Below are 20,377 nucleotides of genomic sequence, written 5' to 3'. Positions count from 1 at the left end.
TTTGTGTCCGCCGAGGCGAACGCGTTCGCGTTTCAGTTTTCACGTCACATCAAATCCGAATGTCACCGACATTTCTGTCATCGCGCGCTGGTTCGTCTTTCGCTCACGCGTGCGTGTGTATGTATGTATATACGGGTTGTGTGTGTGTGTGTGTGTGTGTGTGTGTTTAGAAATTGTCCGCTGACGTTTATTTTGCTTGTGGGATTTTTGTCTTTTTAAATCGCGAGGATGGAAATAGAAACGTCCTTCCTGCGTCGCGAGACGTTTTGCCGTTTTTTTTTCCTTCCGGTGTGGAGTTAAAACTTATTTTCTCTCTCTTTCTTTCTCTCTCTCGCTGCCTCGTGCCATGAATCGCGGACCGAACGCGAACCCTGAATTTGTCCGTGTTAATAAAGGGTGTTTTAACCACTGTACTCCTGAAGTTTGGACCTCTGTGTCAGTCCGACTGGGTCCAACTCGTCGCTTCCATCCCGTTTGCCGTCGCTTCGTTCTCTTACGATATTTTAATTCGGCGGTTGCGGAGGTTTCTTAGTGTACACATCAAACCTCCGCAACCACACGCTCGTAAAGTGAAAACAATATATTTTGAGATGGTGTTAACCTGCGTGTGTGTGTGTGCGCGCGCGCGCGCACTTTAGCTGACTAAACCGATAGTGACTTGGGTTTTTTCTCTCTCCCTATCTCTCCCTCTCACAAAAAAAAAAAATCACAGAAACGCTTCATTAAGGGTTTGCGACAGTTTGGCAAGAACTTCTTCAGGATCCGAAAAGAGCTGCTTCCTAACAAAGAGACGGTAAGAACGTTGCTACTTTCCCTCTGTTACTGTGAAACTTTGCTGTGTGTTCCTCGTTTGTTTTACAGCACTCGCAACACATACAGTGAGGTACATGTGGTTTGCCTGTAACTGGGCTGAGCGCGTGAGCTGTAAACATTTTTAGGGAGATTATTTTTGAGCTTGCTGACTTTTGAAACCAAACCTTAAAAAAAACTGCCGCTGTTTGGAAACTATCTGCTGCAGTTTTTCTCCCACCAGGAAATGCAGATTGTCTACCTGAGTGGGGGAAAATGTACTGGAGCTGAAAGTTTAGAGGCAGCACCAGTTAACGCTCTGTTGGCACGTTGTAAAGGTTTGTTTACAGCACATGGTGGTGGCTTGTCTCCTGTTTTCAATTTTTTTGCCCAGCTCTCGCTGAAGTGAACCCAAAGTTTAAATGGCCCCGGTAGGGATTTAAAGCAGGAAGTTAACAACATGAATTCACTTCAACTCCACTTCTTTATTGTAAGAAAATAGATACACTAACAAACGCTGTGATTTTTGGTTAAATGGTATTGAATTATTGAAACATACTGAGTTACTGCAGATTATTACATTTAACATTATTACTTATGTTCCACATTATTATCATTACATATTCATATATGTTCTGATTTTAAAATTTTAGATTTTAAATTAAAAAAAAATTGAGTCCCCTCCAAGAACCTACTGTTATTCTCCAGGTCTCTTCATGATGCTTCAGGTTTTAACTTAATTCAAAGAATAATCTCCTGGAAGGCCTTGATTTGATATATGTGCACTATAGAAAGTTTTGTTATGTTGTCTTTTAAGGATTAACAGAAAGGAAGCCGTTGTGTGTCTGTGGGTTTGTGTCAACCTTGTTTCATGGGTCAAGTCAAGGTCCAACAATCACTAACAACGGTTAACCTGTTAAAAACAGATTATCACGGGCTAAACAAAGTGTGGCAGCCACACGGCCGCCTTCTCTCCGGCGACGCCCCTGAAAACTGTGCTTTAACAATTTCCTCCAAATTGCAGACGTCTGTCTGAACAGTGGGTTGGCTGCGACAGAACCCAATAGCTACTTGATTTTTTTTTTTTTTTTTTTGCCTAATTGGTATCAAAGGGAACAGACACACTGACTGATTGGGAGTGCGGCTCAGATGTTGATTATTCCTCGACATGTGCTCGTAGCCGCTCGGCTGCTGTGCAGAGCCGCTGCTCTCCGAGAGGCTCCCGCCGCCGACACAGACATCAAAGATAAATCAAAGGTGTTTGTCAGACTTGTTGCCACGTCATTTCCTTGCCTGCCACGGGGATATGTCAGCTACACTGCTCCAGCTCTCACACACACACACACACACACACACACACACACACACACACACACACACACAGCCCAGACACATCATGTAATTTATATTTTTTACTCTAGAGCTCTTTATGTCACAATTTTTTATTCCTCCCCCCCCCAAAAAAAAAAATCCAATTTGAACCACTTGAATAAGAGGTTTAAGTATATGAATGCAGTTCCCTCTCAGAGGTTTCTTCAATTTACTACTTCTTTACTCGTTCTGAAATATACGACTCGTCCGGTTGATTGGCTATAAAGGAGGTATTAATGTAATTCAACCTGGAGGGGGAGCCGTCTTGGCAGGGAAGGTAATAGACCTCCTCCAGGATCCAGAACTGCCACCGCCGCAAAGAGGCAGATTAATCCACATGCACACACACACACACTCACACACACACACAAATGGAAAATAAACTGCCCTTTAAACACATAAAAAGCGGAGAAAATGACTCGGTGAGCGCCGACGACTGCAGGCGGGGGTGAGGTGCAGCTGTAGCTCAGTATAGCCGCTGAAATAGCTGCTGTTGTCACACAGACGGGGGATAAAAAAACACTCTTTGCTTATGATTGAGCAGGCTTTTATGCCTTGAGACTGATCTGAGTGAACCTGCATGAAAGCCTCATGTTCTTTCCGCCGGCTCAGCCTCCATGCGGAACATTAGCGCGGTGACGGCGGCAGCAGATATATCAGGCGGCCTCGAAAGACGAGGAACGAGATCCGCGCGACGTCCTTCGCCCGCAGTCTCGCAATTTATTCAGAAAACCCCCGAGCTCGCTCAAGAACATAAATTCAGTCCCCCGGATCCCCTCCACTCTCTTCCCCGGGTCTCGGCTGGACAGCTGTCGCCGGCCACAGAGCGTAACCAGTACAGCGTGTCTGCCCCTCGCCGCTCCCCCTGCTAGCCCCTATTAGCCCCGCCGCTCTGGAGCGCCGGCGCGGCTCAGAGCAGCCCGGTGCCAAGGGTAAGCACCCATCGCTGAGTAAACACACCGGGCCTGACTAACACTCAGGAATGCTTTATATAAAGTCACATAAAGGCCCCGAGGGGGAAGTGGGTGGGTGTGTGTGTGTGTGTGTGTGTGTGTGTGTGTGTGTGTGTGTGTGTGTGTGTGTGTGTGTGTGTGTGTGTGTGTGTGTGTGTGTGTGTGTGTGTGTGCGCGCTCTGACCGTCAGCATGCAGCGAACTCGACTGCCACCATTTCCTCCACTCCGGAGGGAGGAACGTCACGGAACACGAGCTCTGCTGCTGCCGCTGTTTGAACAAGCTGAACGCAGCTGAAATGGCAGGTAGCATATCAACTGCCTGTGATATTTGCGCAGGAGAAGGGAGCTTCATAAAACTGTTTGTCAACAGGCGGCGTTTGCCCAGCAGATTTCTATCCAGCTGCTGCTTTTCTTTTGTCCTCCTAATCAAGAGGGCGGCGGTGCAAGAGTGGATCACATCATGTATGCTTAGTTTTGTTTCTACTGATAAACTAGGTCATGTGAAATTGCGCCGCGTCTGACCTGCCGAGTTTGTCAGCGCGGAGGCACAAAATGAATCATGTCTGCGTTGAAATCGGACGAGACCCTTAAAGTCACGTGTCGTGTGCATTGTCTGTGTGGCGACGGCAGAAGTTAGTTCCGCAGAAAGACGGAGCCGCAGTGATCTAATAAACCTAATGAAGCACTGTTAAATCTGTTTGCAAGCACAGAACAAAAGCGCAAGGGCGTCAGGTTGTTTATTAGTCAACTTTTCCCTCCGGGCTCCATTCCTGCATCCTGGTGTTTATTCTCTGTTGACTGCTTGGCTTGACTTCAGGTTTAAATATTTAATTTCAGACTGTTTACTCTGGCAGCAGCGTAAGCATAGTTGCAGTCACCTCAGAGTATTTTCGTTGTGCTTTTTGCAACTAAGAAGGGAAAACAAAAAAACAACTGTCTCTTTGTTCAAGATATTAGAATCGAGTTTAAGTAACCTTAATACTGTTGGAGTTGTATTTTTTTATTTAGGTATTTAACAGCGTGACCTGCTGCTTCTCAAACCACCAGGAAAGAAGATTATGTTGTAACCCTCCTTTTGATCCGGGGAGACATTTGCTTTGTTTTCGCCGCTGCAGGTGGAAAACACAGAGCAGCGGCATAGCAGCGACTCTGCTGTTTGCTAAGTGAGGCAGCCAAAGCCGCATTGTGTGTTTGGTTTGTGTTGACGTCACAAGTCAAACAAGTGTCCTGGGACAGTAAACGGTTGGCTTCCACCTGTCTGACAAGCAGCAGCAATAATTTTTGAAATGATAGCCTTAATTCCTGGCAGCCAGCATCAGGAGGGCCGCACTGCATTTAAGGAGCACTGCTGTGTGTTATTATGAGTGTTATTACCTGATTGTTGCAGTAGCTGCCTTGTAAGTAATTCTAATATGTTTGTCTGACTGGAATAATGACATCAGATTATCTTTTAAAAGCAACGTACACAAATATTTTTAAGCGCTGCACTAGTAGCCGCGTTTCAACAACAAATAACATTTTGCATTATCATCATCATCTGGGGATGTCGATGCACAGTAGACGGTGATATAGATGGTGGGCAAACTTTTTGACTCATGGCCCACAATGGGTTCTAAAATTTGACAGAGGAACAGGAGCAGATGGATGGAATATTTTGGTGACCCACCTAATAGAATGTATATCATGGGATATGCAGAAAACCTGTGAAATGAACAAAATCAGTGTCTTTGAAGCCCAACAGTGTTTAGCTCTTTATTGAAATGACTCTTAAAACACTGAAACATCATTGAAATTCAGCTGTTTTATGACCTACTTACCATTAATATATTTTCTTCAAGTTCAGCCAGATTCAAAGCTTAACGGACCGCATATGGCCACCGGGCCCCAGTTTGCCCATGCCGGCTATAGATTCTGTCTGGGACCTCAAACCGTGTCGGGTTCTATATCAACTATTTCTCAGTGTGTGTGTGTCACGGCCGCGATGAAGCAGGAAGCGACGTGTTGGGCTGGCGTTGGCAGAGCATCTTGTCCTCCCTCCTCACCCCCGCCTCCCCCTCCTCACCCCTGCCCCCCCCAGGTCCTGTCATTTACCACATGGCCGACGGGCGAGCAGTGTTCCCAACGCAACCTCGCAGCAGATGTTTGCCCCGGTACAATCTGTACAAACGTCAAATTGAATCCACTGCCGTGTCCTTAGCAGCGGCGGCGGGGCGGCAGCCGAACCTTTGGGGATGACTGTGATTATAAACACTTTGGTTCAAACACTAATTAAAACGGCTACAAACTGCAGGGGCTCCAGTCCAGTTGGCGGCGGCGGCTGTCAGCAGTGTGACAGAACAGCTTTTTTGGTAAATGATATAACTTGTTTAAGGGGCGGGAGGAGAAGCGAGGGGGGTGGGGGGGATTGCTGTCAGCCGGCGGAAGCTCAACCGCCGCATATTGATGTTCTTTCACCGAGGCCATGGGCAATTTATCTCTGCAAAAAAAAATCTTCTTTCAGCCCTAATAGTTGGCGCACAGCGAGCTTGAGCTCCCTGTGTAATTGAGTTCTTTGCTCGGCTGCCGGTTGTGTTTTTTCAATGGGGGCGAGGGGTTAACTTATCAGCAGAACGCGCGGGATCGACCCTCCAGCGGAAGGAGAGGGGGGTGGGGGGAAAGGCACCATTGCCATCTAGTCTGCTTTCATTGGCGAAAAAGCGCTTACAGCAGGAAAAACACGAGCGCTGATTCTTCAGCATGCGCATCCCTGACCTGTGAAAGCCGAGCTTATTCACTCATTCTCTGGCAGAAAAGCTCGCCGCAGCGGGAAACGCTTGTCTGTTTAGCCGCCTTTCAGCACTCGGCGCTCCACCAGCCGAGGTCCTTCTGCCATTCAGTCACCGCTGCCTGCCTGCCTGCAGACGGGCTCCAAGGCAGCGGTGCTGCACTCCTGTGTCCTTTTTTAATGGACAAGTTTCAGCACATTGCCAGCCTGAGTATTCGGCCTCTGCTTTTTCTTTTACGGCAGCGGCGGTCTGAAGTGCACAGCCTTGAGAAGCAGGATTCAAATAATATTTCAACTACATTCTTTTTTTTCTTTCGAAGGCAGAGAGTTGAGAGAAATTCCTTTGTGAAGCGAAGGCTGATGAGAGGACGAGCGTAGTCGACTCCACCTAAAAGGCGTTGGACTCACTTTAACAATCTTTATGCCGTAGGAATATTAGGGGCATGGACGACAAGCTTCTCACTTTCTCACTCCCTTTACCCTGTTTGTTGTTCATTGCTGCAATTCTCAAGGACACCACAGGGCTGTATTTCCTTTCAAACTTTGTGTTTGTATTTCTTAAACAAATACATTCCATTTAGGGATGTTAACAATTAATTATCGATTAATTGTCGATTAAGAATTTAATTGATTCAATTAAATTAGTCGCAATTAATTTAACTTTTTTTTGTTAAATGGCATGGTGTTTACCTAGAACAAGTTACTTCTTAACAACTTTTCTTTTTTAAAAGTTGAGATGCGACCCATTAGAAGTCAACTTAAATTCAGATGATACATGTTTAGGGTGTTTTTTGGACATTGGACCCTCAACATTATTTAAGGATTAAATAATGTGTTATTTACACTTTTCATTGTGAAATTTAGATTCTCATTAAAAATTGCCGCTTATCAATTAATCGTTAATCGATCAATGAGGTCAGTCAACTAACGATAAATGAATTAATCGATAATTTGCACCCCTAATTTCATTTCTTTGCCCAACATCCGACAATAAACAAAAAGATGAATCCCATCTTTATCCCTTAAAGCCCTACGTATCCTGTTCAACCACCAGTACAGAATTGTTAGCCGGCACATCACTGCACCGTCGCAGGTCGGCCGGTGACCCGTTTCACTGCAGGGGCGACGGCGGCGTCGACCCGTGCGACCGCGAGGATGATGGAAGAGTGGAGCGGCGGCCGCTGAGGCAATACGCTGCAAGAGGCTGTCACGGCCCCATGACGAATGCCGAGTCCAGAGGTCGAGCACATACATAATTAAACGCCGGTTTGATATAGCTCAGAGAAATACACACACACACGCCGTCACAGACACATCTTAGCTGGCAGCTGCGTCTGCCGGCTGCAGTAGCAGGTAGAGCGGCAGTTTAATGCTGCGCTAATGGATGTTTACACAACTGGGTATCAGGAATCACATGCTCCCTGCACACTGAGGCTGTTCTTCCTGAGCGACGAGGGTTTGATGGGTGTGTGTGTGTGTGTTGGGGGAGGTGAGTGAGTGTTGATTGTCCATTGTTATCAAGCCCCCGTCTCTTTATTCGCACCCCCCACCGCCGCCGCCCCGTCCTTCCCCTCGCCAGCAACGGCCTGAACCGCTTGGCTCGGTGTCAAGGCGAAGGGGCCTTTTGTGGCTCTGTCGCAAATCTGCCAGGAAAAACACAAACCATCTGTTCAGAGCGCGGTCTGAGCGGGGATGAGGGTGTAAATACAGGAGTTTGGCCCCCTCGCGCCGTCCGTCCTGGCCGCACACACGCGAGCGCCGAGTCCAACGGAGGAGCTCACGCTCAGCCTCGGCCTCCCGCAGACGAGCTGCAGTTCAAACTGCAACTGCAAAGCAGGAGCATGATGAAAACACTGCTGTCAAGAGGCAGGAGACACTGTCAGCTGTGTTTGAATTAGGTTAAAAAAGGTTTACCAAGTAAGTCATTTCAGTCACAGCAACTTCAGTGCACCATCGCAGAAGTGACACCGCCGCACAGGCTCGCATGTGTGCCCCAACATTTGTGATGTCAGTAGCTGGAATGGAGGGCGTCAGCGTGAGGGTAAGCCCCGCCTCTCTTCGTGAGATAATCCACTGGCCAGAGCGCTCCTGCGGACGGGAACAGCCCGAAAGGCCTCATAAGACAGAGCTTAGGTTGTCACTATCTCATGTTCTGTGGAGCCGCAGCGCCTCACTGAACCACCGCACAGTCATTTAGTGGACTCATGGAATTCCATTTGCAGATGCCGGGGACGACGATGCCATTTCTGTGCACAGGACGTGCTTGACCTTTTACACAAATGATCGGGTTAAACTGCTACTGTTTGACATGACATAGTTGGCGTTTTGACAAGAATGTGCCTGGCGCCCGGAGTTAAACACGTGCACACAGGCCGACGTGCCATCCGTCATTCAAACTTTGACACTAATGTACAGTAAAAAATGTTTGCCAGCCTCATAAATTGAGCTGAGCTTCGCTCGCTGGTGTTGTGTGTAACCATTACGTCTATGTGAAACACTCCATGTCAGACTGACATCACGATTTCAGTTTCTGAAGTGCAAAGCGGATAGACAGAACTCCTGAAAAAATAGGTTTTGGTTAAGCTACTTCAAATTGCCACCGGTCCCATCAGTGCCCCAGTCGATACTGGTTAATGTTTTCGGTGATACGGTGGCCGTGCGAGCGATGGAGAGGCAGGGCGACCTTCCTCCTCATCTGCTGAAGGCCACGCGCTCGTCAGCCTGCAGGGAGGAGTCAATAAACACAGCGGAGGCCAGCCGGCGCTCGGCGCCACTCAACACTTACAATCGGCACTTTTCCATTAGATTTCACATCAGGACGCCGGACTTGGCTGGGCCGGCGCCTGCGTCCTGCCAGAGTGGGCGGAGCTCTGGAAAATCAGGAGGAAGTTTGACAAACACACTGTGACGTTCACATTCAGTGCGCTATCCCTGAAGATCATAATAACATCCAATAATGTTGCTGAAGGTTTAATTTCCCAACTGTGTTTTTGTTGTTTTTTACATTTTACCACAACAGCTCCTACTTGGTCTAAATGTTCAACCACTGAAGTCTTGAGATCCAAAAAAACATTTCACACAAGCTATCAGAACACTTTGCCACATTACAGTGAAGAACCTCAGTTCACCCTGAAACTGAAGATGGTTTCTTGTGGGCACACACACACACACACAAACACAAACACACACACACACACACACACACACACACACACACACACACACACACACACACACACACACACACACCCGTGGTCAGCATCCCCAGTTGCTGCTTCACTCATCTGAAGCCGAGTTCTGCAGCGACTTACCCTAAAGACCTTCATGTGGGTCTTTGGTAAAGACCCACGTGCAGGAGGATCTCGTTAAACAGATGAGCTGGAACAGACCGTCTTAATTTCAGATCCTCTCCTGATAAACCAGCACCAGCCAATTAACGACCTGCGTTCTCTCCCAGAGAAGAACAACAAGCAGCTCACGAGGCCGTGAGAAGAATCTCGCAGTATTAACGGTTTCCTTCGCCACATCTCCCAGTGCCCTCGCTTTTAGCCATTATTGGCCATTTGAAGCAATCCACTATTGTATTATTTCTCTAAACTGCTTGTTTTGGTGCTGTTTTGTTCTAAAAGGTTTAGCGGCTGCTGGAGGAGCGCTAATGCATTTTAAACTGTAATTCACGTTACGTTTCCCAGCCAAGGCAAACAATCGATGGGCATTAAACTCCAGGAGCTTTGTTGAAAGGCACTTTTACACACACACACACACACACTCACACACACACACACACACACACACATAACCCTCATAGACCACAGTTGGAACGCTCACTTAAAGGAACACGCTTATCTTCTTTTAACTCGAGTTTAGCATCATCAAAAAATGCGCGGGTGTCAGAAAATACATTAACAGCTTTGCAAACTTTCTTCCTTCTTTTATAACAACTGTTAAATTAGCTGTTGCTAATTTAAACACTTTGCGGCATCGTTTAGACGTGTGAAAAGCACCCTGGCACTGCTTAGGCACCTTTGTGGATCTTACAATAGGTCGCTAACAAGTCGGGATTTTTATAGCGAGCAAGAATAAAAACGCCTGAACTCTTTCAGGAAACGGCATAATTGTCCTCGGCAGGTTTGGAAGAATTGTGTATTTCAAGTGAAGCCCAAAAGGCGGCGGTTAACATGCAGCGGCCGCCTCGGTAAGAGCACCTTGTGATCCGTGATTGCAGGTGTTAATGTTTCAGTCGACTATTGATTTCCCGGCAGCCTCTTTGTACAGTGGATTTATCCGACCCGCTGGCTGGCTGGCTGGCTGGCTGGCAGGCAAAGCGCGGCGCCCCTGCGAATGTTTGATTAAAGTTCAATTGACTCTTCCAGCGAAGGGGCGAGGAGCCATTTCACTCCCTATTTGTAGCGCCAAGCTCTGCCTGACATGTTCTTTTGTTCCCATTGAAGCCGCTGCCACCCAGGCAGCCACCGATGCACTGATCCTAATATCCCTGCATTCAGCCTAATCCTAGGACAGACAGGGCCGCAGCACAAACAGGCCCGGCCAGCCGGCCGGCCACAAAACCTGGCATGGACACGGGCCACCACTCAGTGGCTTAAAAAAAAAAAGAAAAAAGAAAAGAAAAACTGGGACATGCTCTGCTGACTGCTAACGTGTATTCCATACGTTTTACTCAGTCGAGCTTGCAGCCCGGCGTCGCTGCTGATTCCAGACCACGAGGCTCCTCGCTCCGTTGGATTGGACGCTTGACTTTTTTCCTCTCTCGTCTGACGGCCTGTTGTTTTTTTTTGCGTTTGACCATCGCAGGGGGAGTTGATCACCTTCTACTACTATTGGAAGAAGACCCCCGAGGCGGCCAGCTGTCGAGCCCACCGCAGACACCGCCGCCAGCCCGTCTTCCGCCGCATCAAGACGCGGACGGCCTCCACGCCCGTCAACACCCCCTCACGCCCGCCCTCCAGCGAGTTTCGTACGTCAGGCCTCGACCTTCGCGCTGACGCAGTGGCTGTTATTCTTCTCCTATATCCGCGTGTTCCAATGGTTCTCCTCTTCCTCCTCTTCCTCCTGCAGTGGACCTGAGCTCGGCCAGCGAAGATGACTTTGACAGCGAGGACAGCGAGCAGGAGCTGAAGGGCTACGCCTGCCGCCACTGTTTCACCACCAGTAAGACGGCGTCCCACTCGCACCTTCGCCCACTTGGTCACACTGATGCTAGCACAGGCAGGGCAGCAGCCTGGCAGATGGGGCTTCGCAGGATGTCAGGGTTTGACGTGATCAAATCTGACATGAGCTCATCCTCCTCTGACATCACGTCACAATTAACTGGGCTGAATATTCAGCTGCAGCTAATGATTTAAAGAGAAAAGCTAACAGCAAAAAGGTCTTATTGTCAATCTTTGGTTCTTAGATGAGGTGTGACGTTGAGCTTGAAGCACTTGATCACAGCCATGTGCTGGTCTGGTTGATGGAGGGGGTGGGGCTGTACTGCTGCTCTTCCTGCAATTAAAAGGACGTGTTACTTGTGAAAGAAAACACGAGGTGTTACTAGACACTAGAAAAACAGTGCGGCTGTGTTTTTAATTCCTTTTCATGCCATTAAATCCTTCAGGTTCAGGACTAAAAGCATGTTCAGTTTGTACTACAGGACAAGACTTCCTCCATGAAAAACAACACTAACCTTTTTAGCTGTCAGCCTGTGAATGTGATCATTTTATCTACAACTGTTGCTAAAGTTCAGGCACCAATCCTTTGTGTCTCTACACCTCCGAGCCTTTGTGAGTATCGTTTCCTAACGAAGATGTGAATCCCTCCTGCCCTCTCCTCCCTTCCCCTCAGCCTCCAAGGACTGGCACCACGGGGGCCGGGAGAACATCTTGCTGTGCACAGACTGCCGCATTCATTTCAAGAAGTACGGCGAGCTGCCCCCCATCGAGAAGCCCGTCGACCCGCCGCCATTTATGTTCAAACCTGTCAAAGAGGAAGAGGATGGACTCAGCGGGAAGCATAGCATGAGGACCCGACGGAACCGCGGCTCGGTACGGACGCACTCGCACCCGCTCTGCCGCCATGTGCTCCCTTAGTTGCAACCCTCCCGCCTGTTTATAAGCATTGATTCACTTTGCGTCTGCTGCATGTTGTCCGTCCTGGTCACACCAAATACTTACTTTCATCACGTGGTTGCAGATGTCAACGCTACGTAGTGGTCGTAAGAAGCAAGCATCCAGCCCCGATGGCCGAGCCTCGCCCACCAACGAGGACCTGCGCTCCAGCGGGCGCACGTCTCCGAGCGCGGCCAGCACCGACAGCACGGACAGCAAGACGGACTCACTGAAGAAGCCCAGCAAGGTGAGCAGCACCGACATGGTGAAAATGTCGATTAAATATCGACATTGAAAACTGACAGTTGAACAGTTCAATGTGTAATTTCCATAGTATCGATATAAAGTGTGCCCCCGCCAACACACACACACACACACACACACACACACACACACACACACACACACACACACACACACATCCTCCCCCCGGTCGACGAAACTAAACTTCTGCGGTTGCTAGTATCGAAAATCAATATTTTTCAAAAATTGAAGTCTGAAACCCAGTATCATGACAACACTACACTGACACCCACCGTCTTCCGGTGTTCCTCACGTCCTCGCTGCTGTCCCGCTTCTTGCACAGAAGATCAAAGAGGAGGCTCCCTCGCCCATGAAGAGCACCAAGCGGCAGCGGGACAAGGGAGCCTCGGACACCGAGGAGCCCGAGAGGGCCGGAGCCAAAAAATCCAAGACACAAGTGAGTGCCTGTTTTTTGTTTTTTCTTGACTTTTGTGTTTTGCACCTCCTGCAGCGACTTGTCTGACACACACCCTCTCCTCTCCACTCTTCTGCTGCAGGAGCTCAACCGGCCCGACTCCCCGTCGGAATGCGAGGGCGAGGGCGAGAGTTCAGACGGCCGCAGCGTCAACGAGGAGCTGAGCAGCGACCCCAAGGACATCGACCAGGACAACCGCAGCTCGTCGCCCAGCATCCCCAGCCCCCGCGACAACGAGAGCGACTCGGACTCTTCGGCGGCACAGCAGCAGCAGCAGCAGCAGCTCCTGCTGCAGAGCCAGCACCCGCCCGTTATCCAGTGCCAGCCGGGACCCTCGGCCGCCCCGCAGGCCCTGCCCCCGACCTCCAACCCCACCCCGACCTCGTCCGCACCGCTGCCCCCGCAGGCGTCCCCGACGGCAGCGGCCTCCTCTTCTGCTGCCTCCTCCTCCTCCTCTTCCTCCTGCTCCACCTCCGTCTCTCTACCTCCCCAGCCGCTGCCCCAGGCCGCTCCCATGTCCCTCATCCAGGCGGGGGCGCCCCTCCACCCTCAGCGGCTGCCCTCTCCGCAATCACCTCTGACTCAGGCTCCGCCCCCAGGCCCCCCGCTGCTCCCCCAGTCTTTGCCCGGCCCGCACCACGGGCCCCTGCCACCCATGCCTCACCCGCTGCAGCCCGGCCCCTCGCACATGCCCCACCCGCACGCCCACCCCCACCCCCACCCCCACCCACACGCTCACGCCCACCCCCACGCCCACCCGCACCCCCTCTCCATGCCCCCCCAGGGCTTCCCCGTGGCCCAGACTCAGGTCCCGCCCCTCCCCCCGGCCTCCGGCCCACTGCAGCCGAGGTCTCACACGCCGCCCTCGCAGTCCCAGGCGGCCCCCCTGGCCGGCCAGCCCCCCCGGGAGCAACCGCTGCCCCCCGCCCCCATGTCCATGTCCATGGTCCACATCCGGCCGCCGCCCACCACGCCCATCCCGCACTCCCACAAGCACCCGCCCCTGGTGTCGGCGCCTCCCTTCCCGCAGATGCCCTCCAACCTGCCGCCGCCGCCGGCCCTCAAGCCCCTCAGCTCGCTCTCCACCCACCACCCGCCCTCGGCGCACCCGCCCCCCCTGCAGCTCATGCCGCAGGGCCAGCAGCTGCAGCCGCCGCCTGCCCAGCCTCCCGTTCTCACTCAGTCTCAGAGCCTCCCGTTGCCGGCCGGCCACCAGCCCCTCTCCGCCGCCCCGCTGCCCCCCCACCCCTCTTCCTCCTCCACTGCCTCCGCCGCCGGCGCCTCCTCCTCCTCGCATCCCAGCGGACTGCCGCAGCAGCTGCAGCAGCCGCCGCCCTTCTCCTCCCACCCCTTCAGCACAGTTCTACCTCCCAGCGGGCCGCCCCCGCCCTCAGTGGGCGCCATGCCCGGCCTGCAGCCGCCGCCGCCGTCCTCGGCGCCGCCCTCCTCCATCTCCATGCCACTGCCGGCCTCGGTGCCCTGCGGGGGGCCGGGGCCCTCGCTGCCGCTGCCCGTGCACATCAAGGAGGAGCCCCTGGATGAGTTGGAGGAGCCGGAGAGCCCGCCGCCGCCTCAGAGGAGCCCCTCCCCCGAGCCCACTGTCGTCAACACGCCCAGCCACGCCAGCCAGTCGGCGAGGTACGTTGACAGTCGCAGGTTTGGTCTGGAAAAAGAGGAAAGATGTCTGTCGACTCAAAAGCTCTTATTTCTCTCGGGTCATTTTTTTTTCTTTTTCGTCAGCCTTCACATTTTATGGCTCTGATGTAAAGAAACAAATCCAATGTCTCGGTGAGAACATTTTGCCCGCAGCGCTGTGTGACCAATCGCTGGGAGAGCCAGCAGGTTAATCACAGCGAGATGTGAGCGAGCCGAGGCATCTGAAAATGAGTATTTGTAGTTTTTCCCTGCGCTTAAGTGGCTCTCTGGCTGCCAATGAATAGCAATGAGCCGCTTAATACCTGCTCGGCGTGCCTCTAATAGCACCGCAGGACTTTGTTTATTCCTAAAGTGACGGCCTGACGTCAGATAATGGAAACTGACACTTTTCCAATCAGATGTTTTTTTTTTCCCTCCCGGTGATTCGCTACAACTGTGGGCTCGTTTGCGTCTCGCCTTTGTCGAGTGTCACGATTTCATGTTGTTGCGTGTCCCTGTCTCAGGTTCTACAAACACCTGGACCGAGGCTACAACTCGTGCGCCCGGACGGACTTCTACTTCACTCCGCTGGCCTCATCCAAGCTGGCCAAGAAGCGCGAGGAGGCCCTGGAGCGAGCCAAGAGGGAGGCGGAGCAGAAGGCGCGGGAGGAGAAGGAGCGGGAGAAGGAGCGGGAGAGGGAGCGGGAGAGGGAGCGGGAGCGAGAGAAGGAGTTGGAGCGAGCTGCGGTGGGTGTTTCCTCCCTTCTTAGAATAGAATATGGAAGGCCTTTATTAATCCCACATGGGGGATATTGGCATCACTGCAGAAACAATATGGTGCAAAGAGAAGCCATGTCTTGAAAAAAATATATATTTATAGAGTAAGAAATGAAAAACAAGATATTTACATCTTCAGGACAGTTGAATTATTCTATTATTGGATTATAATAGTTCTCTACATCAGTGTTTTTCAACCTTTTTGGAGCCACGGCACATTTTTCACATTGAAAAAAATCCCATGGCACACCACCAACCAAAAATATTATAAAGTGACACTTTTTGGCCTAATAATCATAATATAGTCTCTTCATTTATTTATACTGACTCAGTGTGATCCCCTGTTTAGATGCACACAGAGGTGATATCCTAGGAGGATTTGAAGGAGGAAATCAGACTCACATTCCTTTTAAAGCACAGTCACTCCACAATGGAATGTTATGATTATTTTTGGACCAATTATGTGAAATTGGATCATTTTTCATTGCACACCTGATACTGTGATGCAGCAAAGTGGTTGAAAAACACTGATCTGCATAATATTGACATACAAGTGTGTTATTACACCTTCATGAAATGACAGTCTTGATTGTCTTTAAGCCTACTGGTGTTTTGATTGAAACTATCGGGTCTCCCCTTGCAGAAAGCCTCCAGCTCATCCCACGACGGCCGGATGGGCGAGCCGTCCATGGCCGGCCCCGCCCACATGCGCCCGCCCTTCGACGGGCCGCCCACCACCATCGCCGCCGTGCCGCCCTACATCGGGCCCGACACGCCCGCCCTGCGCACCCTCAGCGAGTACGCCCGGCCGCACGTCATGTCGCCCACCAACCGCAACCACCCGTTCTTCGTGTCGCTCAACCCGGCCGACCCGCTGCTGGCGTACCACATGCCCGGCCTGTACAACGCCGACCCGGCCATGCGGGAGCGCGAGCTCCGCGAGCGGGAGATGCGCGAGCGGGAGATCCGGGAGCGGGAGATGCGCGAGAGGATGAAGCCAGGCTTCGAGGTCAAGCCCCCGGAGATGGACTCGCTTCACCCGTCCACCAACCCCATGGAGCACTTCGCCCGGCACGGCGCCATCACGCTGCCCCCCATGGCCGGGCACCACCCCTTCGCCTCGCTGCACCCGGGTCTCAACCCGCTGGAGCGCGAGCGGCTGGCCCTGGCGGGGCCCCAGCTGCGGCCTGACATGACCTACCCCGAGCGGCTGGCGGCCGAGAGGCTGCACGCCGAGCGGATGGCCACCGTCGCCAACGACCCCATCGCCCGTCTGCAGATGTTCAACGTCACGCCGCACCACCACCAGCACTCGCACATCCACTCCCACCTACACCTACACCAGCAGGACCCACTCCACCAAGGTAAAGGAAGGCCCTGTTTGTTGGCATGCAACATTTAAATATATCTGCATATATATAAATATCTCTATATTTGTTGCTTTGAATTATGTCATGCTAATAATAATCTTACGCAATAAAATATTTGCACAGTTGAGTGATTGCAGTTTACTTTTTCTAAGCTGTAGTTATAACCACATTGTATTTGATTTCACACTTAGAATTATTAGACCTATTCTAAAAATCCAGTGTCCAGTTTTCTGTGTTTGCTGTTAATAATCAGTAGTTGATTTTCCATATGTAAATATACTGTACGTGTCTTGCATGAGCTGTACATTTAGACCTTTAAAGAGATATTATTATTATTATCTTCCAAATGTATTTTTTCCTGTCAAGCCACTGCATATATTTTTCTATATGATCCAGTAAAAGTAGTTGCAATTAAAGATATTAGTGTATTTATGCAATCATATATATCTATGTTTATGAATATAGTATTTATTTTTGTGTATTTACTATTTGAAGCATCTGCTTAGCCCTAGAAATGCTAGAATACGTCAGCGACTCAGTTATTATATATGAAGCATTATGGGGCCAAGAGAAGGACCTTGAGGTTCTCCTCGTGCTTCAGCTAGCTTGGCTTTTCCCCCTCGAGTTTTGGTTGCTGGCCCCCGAGAGAGCTAAAGTCACTTGATGCAGTGTCATTGTTACCTGGTGTTGCATGCACTGTGATGAGCTTTTCTTTGAACCTCTGTGCCCTGAACGGACGACTCTGACACCCAGAAGGTGGTGGTGAATGCCTTGTGTGTCCTCCAGGTTCGGGGGGCCACCCCCTGGCCGTAGATCCCCTGGCTGCCGGACCGCACCTGGCCCGCTTCCCGTACCCGCCCGGCGCCATCCCCAACGCCCTCCTCGGCCAGCCGCCGCACGAGCACGAGATGCTGCGCCACCCCGTCTTTGGTAGGAAGACTCCTCCACCACCGACAGCGAGACCACCACCCCATCCATCGGCGCCTTCTGGTCTCAATGTCTTTTGCGTTCTTCCTCCAGGCACTCCGTACCCACGGGAGCTACAGGGAGGCCTGCCGCCCCCCATGTCTGCGGCGCACCAGCTGCAGGCCATGCACGCCCAGTCGGCCGAGCTGCAGCGGCTGGCCATGGAGCAGCAGTGGCTGCACGGCCACCATCACATGCACGGGGGTCCGCTGCCTGGCCAGGAGGACTACTACAGGTCAGAGGAGGCACCCCGCCGCTCACACACACACTCACTGGGCTGTCATCTATTTATTTGTATATTTATTTTGAATGCCTCTTTGTGTGTTGCAGCCGGCTGAAGAAGGAGAGCGACAAGCAGCTGTAACCAGCCGCACGAGGTGCAGGACCTGGGAGCTTTTCTCCTCAGTTGCTACAGAAGAACAGAAAAGGCCAAGTGGATTGTCTGAGAATTCGTCTTCGATCCGGTTTTTAATCACCGTCAAGGATTCTTTTTTCTCTTTTTTTTACCCCCTTTTTTTTACGTTGGATTTTCTTTCCCAGGACATTCACATTTCAGGACATGATCAGTGTGTAGCCAGTAGTGACGACATCATCCAGACTCCTGCATGGCAAGCTTCCCTGAGGTGTTTTATTTTTATTTTATTTTTATTTTTGTAGGTGCTAGAACAAGACACTGTGCTTATCAACGGGGGGAGGGGGGGGAGGAAGGGAGAAAAAAGAAGAAGAATAGACAAGACCGGTCAGGCCGTTTATGGAAGAATAACAAGTGCTATCTTAAATTCAACATTTATTTTAATACATTGTCGGAGGTTTTTCATAATTCTGAGAAAAGCCACCGCATGGCGTTTTTTCGAGTCTGTAAATAGTATATATAAACATATAATTATTATTATAATTATTATTACTAGGTGTGGACTCTGAACTAAAGTGGTCTCAGCCTCCAACGTACTTGTTTTGCAGCAGCAGCATTATCCCTTGTTTCAGAGGGGAGCACCATGGCATTATGTAGAGCGGATGCTGAGAGAGTCGCCGTTTCCATTGTGACGTTCTTCCCACATCTGTGTGTTGTTGTTGTTTTTTTTTTTTGTTCCTTTATTTTTTAAATATTTAGTCCAGCGTTCACTACGTAAATCCACGAAAACTGTCACAGCCACATCCATCCATCCATCCATCCGTCATGCAGCGAGGCGCCCGGGTGTGTTGAGTGAATGATGTGATGTGTGTGGGGGGGGGGGGGGGGGAGAACAAGAGAAAAAGAAGTGACTTGAAGCTTGGAGGCAGTGTGGAAGAAGCACTGAAGCCATCAATTTAGAAACCATTTAAAGAACGAGAACATTTGCACTGAGAGAGAAAGAGAGGGGGGGATGGGGGGGGGTCCTTGAGTTCTACTCAAACAGTTTTATCTCTGCGGCTCCAAATCAATATTCAAGGCAAAATGTAAAAAAATAAATAAAAGGGGGGGAGGCGTTGACTGGCGCTTGGATTTTTTTTTTTTTTTTTTTTTCCTTTGGGGAAAATTATTTTTGAAAATGTGGACGACAGACAGGAACGTGCATTTGGCTGCGGCAGGGTCAGCTGACACTGAGCTGACGTTCTCACTGGACCCCCAGACTGAGCATCGCTGCTGGTCCCTGCCTGCCTGCCTGCCTGCCTGCGTGTGTGTGTGTGTGTGTGTGTGTGTGTGTGTGTCCCACCCTACATGCCTTGCTTGGATCCCTTGAACACGCTTGTCCTCTCGGATCATTGTGTGCGTGTGCGTGTCTTGTGCCACTGACTGTATGTCACAAGTTGCGTTGACTTGCTCGTCAGAACAGTGCACAAAGTCTTTTTTTTGTTTTGTTTTGTCATATTTTCTTATTTTCTTTATGATCATTATTATTTTTTTAATTCCATGCATTTCCTATTTCGTTGTAGCCATGACACGAGTTGTGCACGTGTGCCGTGCACGGAGACTGTTGGACCATCATGGACATTTAGAAAAACTGTGGCTGTTTTTTTTTTTTTTTGTTGTTGTTGTTTTTTTTTTGTCCCTTTTAAACCAAATGAAGTAACTGTACTTGCATTTAAAGTGACCATATCTGCCCATGGAGCACTATAATTCACATTACAACACTGGTTGTCAACGTCATCGGACTCACCGCCTCTTTTCTTTTCTTTTCTTCTTTCTTTTTTTTCTAGAAACACACACACACACAAAAAAAGAAAATCTTTGACAAGAACGTATCACTCTGTCCTACCCCCGACCCCTCCCCCCTCAACCCCTCCCACTCCTCTTTTTTGTGTCTCCGGAAACCTTTGATGTTAAGTGTTGTCAATGGGTTTTAGCTTCTTGTTTCAAAGCGGCAATAGCAGAACGTGGATTCTGACTGCTAAGATTTATATATATACTGGTATCTCGAAGCTTATTGTATATATGAGTTAGTCGCCATGGGGATGACACAATGTAAAACACAAAAGGTAGAAATGATAAGAAAAAATTGTGAGTCCTGTGTTCTCTCTCTCTCTCTCCATTTGAGTATTTTGTAATTTTTTTGAAAAATTTGTGGAATTTAAAATAAACGACTAAGTTACACCACAAGACGCGGCTCCCGTGTCCGTGTTGCCTTTGCGCTTCCTGTCGGGGTTCCTGCTCTCTGGCACCGTGAAAGCAGCAGCGTGCTGCCCTTTCATTTCTTCTTGTTTTATAGCCCAGTGGATGTAACATCTGTTGTGATGAAGCTCTTGTCCTCCATCGCTCCTGAATAATAGAAGGAATTTTTTTGCACAACACTTTATTTTTCTTTCTATCTGTCTGTCTTTCTCCTTCTTTCTTCCTTTCTTTTTCTTAACTTTTCATTCTTTCTGTCTTTCTTTTTCTTGTCCTTTCTTTCTGTCTTACTTTTTCTTTTGGTCTTTTTTCTTTTGTTCTTTCTTTTTCTTCCATATTCTT

At 50.0% G+C, this 20,377-nt stretch overlaps 1 protein-coding gene across 1 annotated transcript in view; it reads left to right on the top strand.

Annotated features, from left to right (window-relative positions):
• The window catches only part of rerea (arginine-glutamic acid dipeptide (RE) repeats a), a 95,462-nt gene extending 75,436 nt beyond the window's left edge, over positions 1-20,026 (top strand). The window contains exons 11-22 of the mRNA XM_076042519.1: positions 713-793; positions 10,691-10,853; positions 10,955-11,047; positions 11,720-11,919; positions 12,068-12,229; positions 12,569-12,682; positions 12,783-14,338; positions 14,860-15,082; positions 15,756-16,476; positions 17,239-17,412; positions 17,503-17,683; positions 17,779-20,026. Coding sequence (XP_075898634.1) covers positions 713-793; positions 10,691-10,853; positions 10,955-11,047; positions 11,720-11,919; positions 12,068-12,229; positions 12,569-12,682; positions 12,783-14,338; positions 14,860-15,082; positions 15,756-16,476; positions 17,239-17,412; positions 17,503-17,683; positions 17,779-17,812 — 3,702 coding nt within the window. The 3' untranslated portion in view covers positions 17,813-20,026. The remainder of the gene's footprint in view (positions 1-712; positions 794-10,690; positions 10,854-10,954; positions 11,048-11,719; positions 11,920-12,067; positions 12,230-12,568; positions 12,683-12,782; positions 14,339-14,859; positions 15,083-15,755; positions 16,477-17,238; positions 17,413-17,502; positions 17,684-17,778) is intronic.
• The last annotated feature ends 351 nt before the right edge of the window (positions 20,027-20,377 follow it).

The sequence above is a fragment of the Nelusetta ayraudi genome, unplaced genomic scaffold (genome assembly GCF_046127955.1).
Source record: "Nelusetta ayraudi isolate G7.1 ecotype Tasmania unplaced genomic scaffold, CSIRO-AGI_Nayr_v1 ptg000070l, whole genome shotgun sequence".
Lineage (NCBI taxonomy): Eukaryota > Metazoa > Chordata > Actinopteri > Tetraodontiformes > Monacanthidae > Nelusetta > Nelusetta ayraudi.
The sequence above is the reverse complement of the archived record's forward strand: the minus strand, read 5'-3'. Positions and strand labels throughout refer to the sequence as shown.